The 11252-nt window shown below is 48.8% G+C and overlaps 1 protein-coding gene across 1 annotated transcript; it reads left to right on the forward strand.

Annotated features, from left to right (window-relative positions):
* The first annotated feature begins 6120 nt into the window (after positions 1-6120).
* Positions 6121-8751, forward strand: LOC146196166 (uncharacterized). Its single transcript, XM_084596336.1, has 2 exons — positions 6121-6386; positions 8457-8751. The coding sequence occupies exons 1-2, from the start codon at positions 6121-6123 to the stop codon at positions 8491-8493; spliced, it is 303 nt and encodes a 100-aa protein (XP_084452462.1). The 3' UTR covers positions 8494-8751.
* The last annotated feature ends 2501 nt before the right edge of the window (positions 8752-11252 follow it).

Here is an 11252-nt window from a genome sequence, read left to right on the forward strand (position 1 = left end):
GTCCACAGGGCACGCTGAACCTTCACACCGTAGGCCCCGCACGACTTGCACTTGCTATCTACGCAGCCGCCAACGTCGACCACCGCCTAGCGGTTACTGCCGACCAAGTCCGCATACACACAACAGGCTCCTTACGCACACCGATGCGGAAGGCACGTTCCCCTCGTCCATTATTGGGTTTCGAGCAGGTCTTTCGACTCAGGACATTATGTGGCAAATTCAACAAGACATTCTAGATACAAATCGCATAAGAGCCACGCGAACCATCCTGGGACTCGATGTGAGTAAGGCCTTCGACAATGTGTCACACGCTTCCATCCTCAATCACCTCTCACAGTTACACGTAGGCAAACGGACATACGACTACATCGCTGCCTTTCTGAATGCGCGTACGGCTACGCTCCATTTCGTTGACAAAGTTAGCGACAAAATTACACTAGGGACGAGAGGAACACCGCAAGGCGCCGTACTTTCACCTTTTCTCTTCAACATCGTTATGAGCGGCCTCCCGCGTCTGTTAGATGATATCCCACACATACATCATTCCATATACGCCGACGACATCACCATATGGACCAATTCTGGCTCCGATGGAGATATTACAGATTCATTACAACGAGCTATCGACACGGTACAGTCGTATGTGCAGGAAAACGGCCTTACCTGTTCACCGGCTAAATCAGAACTATTAGTTATAAGGAACAAACAAGCTTCACAGGTAAAGCCAGATTCTCGAGAACCTATCCAGTTACACATTGACAACCATCCGATACCCCCGGTAGCCACGATCAGAGTTCTCGGAATGTTGATTCAGAATAATACGCAGAACACAGAAGCTATACGCCGGCTACGCGTCACGGCGCACCAGATAGGTGGGCTGGTGAGACGCATTGCCACACGTCGCAGGGGTATGAGAGAAGCCGACCTGTGCAGGATTATCCAAGCCTTTATGATAAGCAGAATCATGTACGCTTGCCCGTACTATCATCTGCGTCGTAGGGACGAACATGCACTTAATAGCATAATTAGAACAGCATACAAAGCGGTCCTTAGCTTACCAGTATACGCTAACTCAGATCGACTACTGCAGTTAGGAATTTTTAACACACTATCTGAACTAATTGAAGCCCATAAGACAGCACAAGTGACCCGCCTGTCACGCAGCCTTGCGGGACGCGTAATTCTCGACAAGCTCCACATCCACCCCACTGAGGAGGTGTGCGCAACATCCCATTTATCGGCTGACATAACTAGTAGACTAGTTGTTAAACCAATAGCCAAAAACATGCTACCAGGTAGACATGATGCCCGCAGGAAGACAAGGGCACAGACCCTTGAGAAACAGTACGAGGACGATCCACAAGCAGTGTACGTGGATGCAGCTCAGCACATCAAAAACGGAGCATACGTGGCATGTATGGCCACTCCAAAGTCAACCTTCATTAACGCTATAACATTTCATGCTAGCTCCATATGCGAGGCAGAGGAAGTAGCTATCGCACTGGCCATCGCGGATCCCCACACCAAAACTATTCTAAGCGACTCAAAAAGCGCCGTTCAAAATTTCGCCAAAAATTCTGTAAGCGCACTCGCGGCGCGAATTCTGCGCAACCGATCTCTCAATCACAACATCAATCTCGTATGGGTTCCGGCTCACGCGGGTAACTCCGGAAACGAAGGGGTCGACCGTCTAGCCCGAGGCTTAACCAACCGGGAGACGGGAGATCTATCGGGAACGGACGCGCCTGTGGAGGCACAGCGCACATACGCGGAGGTAACAAACTTTTATCGCGAGCTAAGATGCACGTACCCCGCCCCTCACCCCGACCTCGACCGGGCGCAAGCCACGACACTCAGACGCCTACAAACAAAGGCCATTCTTAGCCCCTACCGACTATCGTTAATTACAAACGGAGAATTCAACCCTGCATGCCGGCACTGCGGTGACGGGACGCAGGCCACTCAAGACCATATACTGTGGGAATGCGCCAGCAATCCCCCTCCAAAGACACTCTTGCCAGCTCCCTCAGCGGAGGAATGGGACAAGCTGTTGGCCAGCCCAAGGAAAACTACGCAACTGGCCTTCGTCACGCGAGCTCAAGAGGTCGCTCCCGACTGGAGGCCACCCTAGACTCGCCCCAGCCCGAAATAATTCCTCTCATTTCGTGGCAATAAAAGTTGTTACCACCACCTTTCCAGTTCAATTCTATCGAGATTCTGGGAGGAGATGCGTTGGCTGTCCTCGTCCGAGTCCTGATGATTAGTAGTTCCGACTTCGTCGGGGAGCAGCTCAGCCCCTTATTTTTGGCATGGAGGTCTATGATGTCGGCTGCCCGCTGGAGCCTTTCCTCGGTAGACGCATCGCTGCCCTCATTGAGCCAAACGTTGACGTCGTCTGCGTAGACGCTCGTTTTTAGCCCTTCGATGCTTCTTAATTTGCGCGGGAGGTCTTTCATAACTAGATTAAATAGGAAGGGGGATAAGATGGGCCCTTGTGGGGTGCCCCTGCTTCCTAATTTAATCTCTTCTGAGCTGAGGCTCTGCATATGCAGAGTTGCTGTTCTGTCTTTCAGAAATGATTTGACGTAATCAAAGGTCCTCTTCCCTACGATAATATCTGACAGGCCGTCAAGGATTGCCGAGTGTCCGTAGCCTTCGACTATAGCTCCTCTTTCTCTCTATCCACTTTCACTCCCACCTTCCTCCCTTCTCTTACGGCGCGGTTTAGGTGTCCACAGAAACAAGTGTGACAGATAATCATCACCTAGACAAGTCGGACAGATACTGCACCTTTTTGTTCCTGTGAACCAATTAATAGGTAATGATTACAACCCAGAACATACAATATATGGTGAAATGGCCCCATATGATCACATATTGTGGAATTGTAAAGATGAACCGCCACCGGAATCTCTAATACAAGTTTTTACTCTCGTGCTCGCGAAGGCTGTGTTGGTGAGTTCAGGCCTCCGAGTTCAAACCCGAGTCATTGTATAGGGGACCGCAGCTTCGCAGGGGGGCGCTGCAAGCACCTGTGAAAAGCGCCCTCTTCGGCGGCGTCCCGATAATTGACCAGGCAGGGCGGTTCCCCCTCCCATTGAACAGCTGCGCGATTGGCTCTTGAAAGGGGTCAGTTCTGCTCGTGCTTGGCTGCTGCAGATCTGTTTGTGCAGTCGCGTGCTTTCTCCTTGATGCTTGAATGTTGATGCATGCTCATTCTGCAGAGAATTAGAAACATTTTTCAGCCCAAATGCGAAAAAAAAACTTGTGGATCATGTCCCCTCCGTGAGGCAAATTGACGAAAACGCCATTATGTTAACGGCGCTTTTAGTGCAGCAAGTAATTAAGTGGCAAAACAGTTTACAACGTGGAAAGTAAATCTCTATTTTAGATAGTCACCTTCACAATGCAAAATTTTATTCGATGGCTCAGTGTGGTGCGCGAAACTTTGCTGACCTAATAGATTGGATTTTGATACTTTTTGTGCTAATAATAATGAAAATTACCTTTATTTTAACGCAAAGTATGAGTCCTGAAGGCGATATGCGAGGCTGAAGAGAAAGACGAGTCCGTGCACCGAATATGCCTACCAACTGCTCGCTTATGGTTAAAAGAAAAATGTCGTAAGCTTGGTTAATAAGTGCCATAGAGAAAAGCGGTTGCTTATTTATTTCATGCTATCACAGCGCGCGCGTACCCTGATGACAACCTATCTGCAGAGCCATTGATCATAAGCGAATGCTCAGTGATGTAGAAGACAAACATTCTGACTTTTCAAATTTCTTTTTTCGAACTGCATTCGGCCGCATGAACACTCGTCAGTAAACAACGATAATGGAGAAATGCTTAACTAAATGCTACGATTCCGTGCAAAAGTTTGGTAAATAAATGTTTCTGCAATAAATAATGTCATATTTTTTTCAATTGGATAGAAGTCTGGTCTAGTTGGAGGCCATTCATGGCAAAAATTATGGGCGCGTCTCCTCTTTCTCTGTACTCGTAAATTGTGCTACAAAGAAGTTTCATCGCGAACAGCTTTTTTAGCATTCATAGCTATGCTCTCCAAAGCAGCAGCTTTGAAGCAGTGACAAATGCACTTGCAGGGGTCGCATTCTGTGGCACTGGAAGCAGGGTGCTGTTGTGTGCTTTTGATAAAAAGAACCAAGAGGGGCCATTCCGCACCCCTGGACACAATAACATTTTCCCCCTCTCTGAACGCCGTGGAACGCCAGCCAGACTCGCAGCGACCAGCAACCTCTCTTTCGTGCGCTTGCGAGTGAGACCAACGGTACTAGGTAATCTAGTAACGTTGAATGAGACGGCGCGTACATACAATGAAGGAGAGGGTGCCAACGGCACGAGCAGCACGCGTACCAGTCGGGACGTGGGAGTTTCATTGAATGAATGAATGAATGAATGAATGAATGAATGAATGAATGAATGAATGAATGAATGAATGAATGAAAACTTTATTTCCACCGAAAAGGAGCCCTTCATCTCCTGCCCCCGGCACGCAGGCCTGGGAGCGGGTCAGGAGGGCCCCGCAGGCTGAGGTCAGGTGAGGTTACAAGCACTCTTCACAGCCTCAGCCGCCAGGCGGGTCGCGTGCCGCTGAACGGTGGGATCTCCGCTCCGAAGCCAAACCTAGGCTTCTCTACTATCAACGTTAATGCCGGCGCCTGGGGAATCCGCGCATTGCCATATTATATGATCTAGCGTGCCTTTTCGGCCGCAATTTTTACATTTAGAATCTTCTTTCTCCCCGGTCTGTGTTAAGAAAACCCAGACAGGGCAGATGTAGTTATCGGCTTGTAATCCCATCCAGATGCGTGCTTCATTGTTAGTGAGCGACCGATCTGGGGGAGGGTATACTTTTCGATTTAATTTGTAAGATTCTGTGATCTCATTGTATGTGATAGCGCAATGTTTAATTCCCTTGCATTTGGGCTGTTCTACCGCTGCCCGGCGATAGAGATCTCGGGCCAGCAGGTGCGCAGCTTCGTTGCGAGGGACAGACTCGTGTTTTAATGCGCTCCCCCGGCGACATCCCCGACCAGTAGTTCAGAAATGACCGCCAGAAGAAGGAGGCGGCGCTGATGTAGTGGGAGCGAAGTTTAGGTGCGCTCTCCACAGGTCGCAACCAGGTCACTACACAGGTCACTGTCAGATGCGGACTGATAGCCACCTAACACGGACAATCTGCATTCTGCCTTTCTGACGAAATAAATGTTTTGCAGTCCTGTCACCTTATTGTCAGCCGACCTTTTCCTGTCAATAAACTTCGGTTTACATTCTCACGGTGGAGAAAAAGTAAATAAAAAATGAATGAGGCATGCGCACAAAGGAGGAGAAGTGGTTGCTGCTACTGGCCCTGCGAGGCGGGGAATGGTATGCCTCAGCCGTTTACAATGGGGACTCACCTCCCACCGGTGGTTGTTGTTGGGGCTGTAAGAGGAAGGAAAATAAAATGCACGGGCATGCTACTGTCTCTGTAGGTGAGCCACCTCCGCTGCCTCGTGCAGACAGAAGAGAAAATAGAGAAGAAAGAAACGGAAGAGGGAGAGGAAGATGCGCGCTGCAACGAAAGCCGTCGCCCACCACCGAAGCGGCGGTGGGTGCAATGACGGCCTACAGCAGATAAAAATTCGGTGCCAGGCTAGCCCCCGCTGCAAGCGGCGGTCACCTATCTGCCCCAGCCCCATCAGGGGAGTCTTATACCTGTTGTAGGCCGTCACTGTACCCGCCACCACTTCGGTTGCGGATGACGGCTGCTGCATCGCGCGCCTTTCCCTCATTTTTACTTTCTTCTCTATTTTCTCTTCTGTCTGCACGAGGCAGTGGAGGTGGCTCAGCTACAGAGCCAGTAGCAGGTTCGCGCATTTTCTTTCTTCCTACAGTCGCAAGACGAGAGAAAATCACGCACAAGGCACGCGCTGCATACTCAAAAGGCTCGTGCTGCACAGAGTCAGGAGCAACGCCAGACGCATTGCACGGACGTGAGAATAGCTTAAGTGTATCAATCTCGTAGGTAAAGCTCAATTTTTCTATTTTGCCCCGAGGGCTAGCTTAAGTGCGTGAGCAGGGCACCGGGCATCAATTACACTCAGGCTCGCTGACGACATGGCCGCCTTTGTCAGCACCCTCGTTAATGAGGATACGGAGAACACAGGCAACAAGAGCACCTGGGTGACTTCTCTGGACCTGCAGACCAACCGGGGGCAACACTCGGTTCCTACTTCAAGCGCAACGCTCGAGCTTCCCGCGCCTGAATCTCTGAGTGACGCGAGTCCTGAGCCGGCCTCCCGAAGGTGCTCGGAACGGCGTTGCTGTTGTTGTGCTGACTCTTGCCAGGACCGAGGCATTTATACCCTCAGCTTCATGAGCAGGTAAGGAGCGTGCATATGCCCATGTCCGCACCAAAGAATATTTCGTGCCTTTTCGTAAATGATGGTGAACACATTCAGCAGCGCAGATATCTCCGATAAGAAATATATGTTTCAGGGTGCTTGTAATCCTCCAGCAAGAATACAGTTTACTGGAGCGATGCAAGCAGGTTTTCTTGCTGCTGATGTCGGCGAATGACTACAGGGCTGAGATGGATGCTTAGGTTGTAAACAAAAGACATTTGGTCGCTACTGGAAATTCACTAACCGGCTTATTGAGAGAAACGTTCGCCAACTTCTGGCCTAGCTATGCAGCCGCTATTACAGTGGTTCACGGCCAGTTCGTTTATCCGACGTCTACTGCGATATCTTCTGGTTGTGCGCAATGCTTAGAAATTGGTCTAAAAGGACGAGAGATCGAATCCCGGCCTCGGCGGCCGCTTTTCGATGGGGGCGAAAAGCAAGGCGCTCATGTGCTGTGCGATGTCACTGCACGTTAAATAGCCCCAGGTGGTCGAAAGTTCCGGAGTCCTCCACTACGGCGTCTCTCATAGTCCGAGTTGCTTTAAGAAGTTACCCCAGAAACCAACCAACTTTTAGCAGGAATCTAAAAGTTGTTTGGTTGGTTGGTTTCTGGGGTTTAACGTCCCAAAGCAACTCGGGCTATGAGAGACGCCGTAGTGGACTCCGGAAATTTCGACCACTTAGGGTTTTTTAACGTGCAGTGACATCGCACAGCACATGAGCGCCTTGCTTTTAACATGTCAGAGTTATTTACATCGAGTGAATAAGCTCACGGCACTTTAATGGAGTGCAATATATGTGTTGCGTATAAAACGTTCTGGAGTCATCATTAAGTCCTCTAAAAATAAGTAGTTTTGCTTGAATGCTTAGCGTTTTTATGTTGTTTTCAAAGGACATGTTTTCTGCAAAGAATTGTATAAAAAAAACAATGAACGCAATTGGAAGCCATTTCCGACAACATAATTCTCTACCCCTAAACAGCGCCTAAACGCAAACGATGTACTGCCAAGTGATACGCTACCGCTATAAAAATGTTATCACTGCAGAATTTGCTCTGAAGAAATTCGTAAGCCTACGCGTTGCTGTGTTGTACGCTATATGTGTAAGCGGGATGACGCGAGTGACAGATACGGCTTCTTTCCCTCCGTGTAAACCAATTATAGAAGGCCGGTGAATTTTGATGCGTTCAATGAAACGCTGGTTGTGTTCAAAGAGGGCCACTAGATATACCGTATGCACCAGCAACGCTCAGGCTTCCGCATTTTTTTTGCAGATTCTGCACTGCTCTCTAAATTTTTCCGTCTGCAGTTATACCTCTCTTTACAAATGTTATAATTATTCCCATTCATTAAGTGCAGGCTAATCTCGCCCTTTTCCTCTCGTTCACGTTCAAACGTTTCAAACTTAGCGCTTACGGAAGTTAGGCCTACGTCATCGCAATTTGAGTGCCCCGTGACCCACTTTGTACGTCCACAGTAGCCCTCCCGGCTATTTCTACGCATGATTGATTTTACTAGCTCCAATATTTAACTAGCCCAAATCAACCGTTTTCTTACTTGCACACTTTTTCTTGACGCTCTGTCCGACTGGCATCATCCCTTTTCCATTATAGCAAGTAGTTCCTCTTTTCCACGCTTACGAAGTCATAACCCCCGAAGTCCGCCTACTTAAAAAGCAATGCGTACGTAATAATAATCGTTACTAGACGCTAAAAGAAGGCGGTGCTGACATTAATGTTCCCAATAACGGACTTTCATGCCTGTGAAGTGAGAATGAAATTACACACTATTTAGTTTTACTCGAGTAATGTATTCTAGTTTTCCTGTGTGACCATTTCATTTTACGCTTACATAACGTTAACATATAGCCTGTCTAAAAGTTTTTCATAGATCTCTGCAGAAACTGCCCTGGAGAAATGTGCAATCCTGAGCATTGTATCTACATAACCGTAAAATGCTCAGGCATTAAAAACGCTAGAAAATATTTTTAGCTCTCAGTTTTTGGTTCTGGATGCAAGTTAGCGCTTTTTTTTCCTTTTTGCCCTCGCAGGAATGCGCCGTCTTCCTTGAAGAAATGGTCAGGCTAAGGGATGTTGTGGTGCATGAGAGTTATCAGTGCGGTGGCCACTTCGACCTCCACCGTATTCGCCGTTTCTCCTCAACGTGTTAAATATCAGCGTCGTTTTCAACGAACGAGCTCACAACAAAGTCGCGCTTCTGGGTTCCTTGGCACTCGGGCTCGCCAGCGTGAAGGGGACAGGCCGCAAGTACGTGGCCGCCAGTGAATGTCCCCTGAACTGACCATGGGGCCGACGCCAAAATGAAATGGAATTGCGAATTGTGTACCACAGTAATTAGCGCAATAAATCTATTATATGAAGCGTTTAAACAATGGCTTGGTCACCAAACTTTTAAGCAATGTATTTGCATGAAATGTTATTGTCCATACATATACTTTAGGCATATTATTGAGTATATGAATCAATATTTTGTCGGAAAAGTTTGAGAAGACATGTATAGATTTTGTTTCTGCAACATGCACATAATATGTGCGTTTCATTAGTTACTGAGCATTACAAAAGCTCGGAGGAAGCTCTGACATTACACAATTGTGATGCGAACGCAAGGAATTGCGGCAGTCCTGTGGGACGTCTTGGCACCGCTCCTACGTCTACTTGCGAGGCTTTCAAGATGGGAGCGGAATAAGCTGGCGCGCCTGGTCGGTACGAGCAATGGCGTCCAGGACGCTCTCGGAACGTGCAGAAGCACACGTTGGGAGAAGCATGTCGTCATGCCGTTCGAAAGTTTAGGCCTCACAAAATTTAGGAAAAATATTAAGCGCCAGAGATTTCGCGATAGAAGCTGTAAACGAATAAAATGTATTGCTCGGCAAGATGCCAGGCACCGTGGTCTGGGGAAACATAGGAATCACATCGGCAAAACTACAATTAAGACGATAGGAGGTAGGCGGTTGAAAATGGTTCATAGGCGGCTGGTTAATTTCTGCTATATATAAATTCAAAATCAAATATTTCTTTGCCAGGGACATAATTTTTGAATAATTTAGCATTCACACAATTTTCTCAGATTATCTAACTACAATCAGGCAAAACACAGTATCTGATAGGAGACGAATCGTTGCCCTCGAGAACGCTGTACTGTAACAAGACTACAAGAGGGAAATCGGTTCAAACACACTCTTACAAAGATTTTGCATGAAATATCTCGGAGAACTTTTCAGCTGTAGTCCTCTAAAGTGGCCCTGCGAACAAATTCTAGAGCGCACTTGGAACCAATAAAGTGCGACAAGGAGAAAAGCCCTTATAGCGCAGCCCCGCCGGGGTGGTGCAGTGGTAAGACGCCCGACTACTGTGCCGGAGCACTCGGGTTCGAACCCGACCTCGGCGGCTGCGCTTCGATGGAGGCGACATGAAGAGGTACCCGTGTGCTGTGCGATGTCAGCGCACATTAAAGGTCCCCAGAAAGGGGTCACCAAGAAGGGTAAACAACGCCATAACACTGATAGTTATTGAACCACCCATCATTCTCCCGCAAAAATTTTCGATCTAGCTTCTGCAACACCAGAGATATCGGCGATTAAAAATGACCCTTCCAATTTTCCCTTTCAACTCGTACGCCGAAGGGAGCCATAAAAAAACAAAGAATACAAGCAAGTTCAAAGCTCCGCCCAGACATACGTCACTTCGACGAACTTCCGGTTGCCGCGCGCTCGCTCGCTGGCATACTCCGCCAACCCGTCCTCGCTTACACACGCCTGAGGAGTTCGCCAGTTCGCGCAGCGACGGTTAGTGTAACCGCGAACCCGTGGTTATCCTATGTTACACGGCGGACCAAACCATGGTTGCACCACTAACCGCGGTTACCGCAAACCGAGCTTGACGACCTCGGTTTGCGTCGTTAACCGAGGTTATGACGGCGTCTGTTGACGGAAGCTACTCGTCGGCGCCCGAGTGCGCGAAACGTACGAGCGGGTCTGCTTCACAAAGTTATTCATTTGCCCACTGTATCACGTTTAAAGATCGATGTATCGATTATGGTGCCGCCCGACGTCTTCGATTACGGCCGACAGCGCAGCGACTGCGTACTGAAGCCTTGTCGTGCCTACAGTATCGTTTGAACGGCTTGTTGCTGAGCAGAACGCCAAAAAATACGCGGCCTTAGCTATGGAAGTACACGAGTTTGCAACGCTTGCAGCACGGGATGCCGCGAGCAGGCTGAGGTACGCTACACAATTACCGCGGGGGTGGAACGTGCGAGCGCGGCGAACGCCGGCGCCGTGCGTAACCGTCCCTAGTCGTCGCTAGGCCTATTGTTTCGCTTCGAAGCCGCGGCGGTCGACGCTTTGGAACATGATCAACGCTGTCGTAAATCGTCTACTTATGAAACTGCCTTATTGTGATTCCTATCCTGCCATAGTAAAATAATTATAGGATTAACTCTGCCGACTCATTAATCGCAGAGCTAGTACGAGCAGGTCGGATCAGCCGAAATGCACCAGCGGCAGCTGGCTTGTATCACGGCTCTCGCTCTTACCAGCAATTTGCTGCTGGTCAGCGATCCTCACGAGGGCTTCATACTTGATATTCGGCTCAATATTCCAGACGCCAACAAATCTTAGCACGCTTTATTTCGGACATCGGTGCTAACGATCCGCCGTGTGGTTCGCGAACGGTATGCGGAAGGAGGGGCCACAGCGGCGATGTTTACGGCGGTCAAGGAGGTGCTGCCATCGTGCGGTGCTTGACCGTGCTGTTGACGCCTCGTCGGACGACACTCCGATACTCCTGAAACCACGTTATATAAATAAGATATTTGTAAATGCAGC

Source organism: Amblyomma maculatum, chromosome 3 (assembly GCF_055883805.1).
Source record: "Amblyomma maculatum isolate TAMU_Amacu chromosome 3, ASM5588380v1, whole genome shotgun sequence".
In the NCBI taxonomy this organism is placed as follows: domain Eukaryota; kingdom Metazoa; phylum Arthropoda; class Arachnida; order Ixodida; family Ixodidae; genus Amblyomma; species Amblyomma maculatum.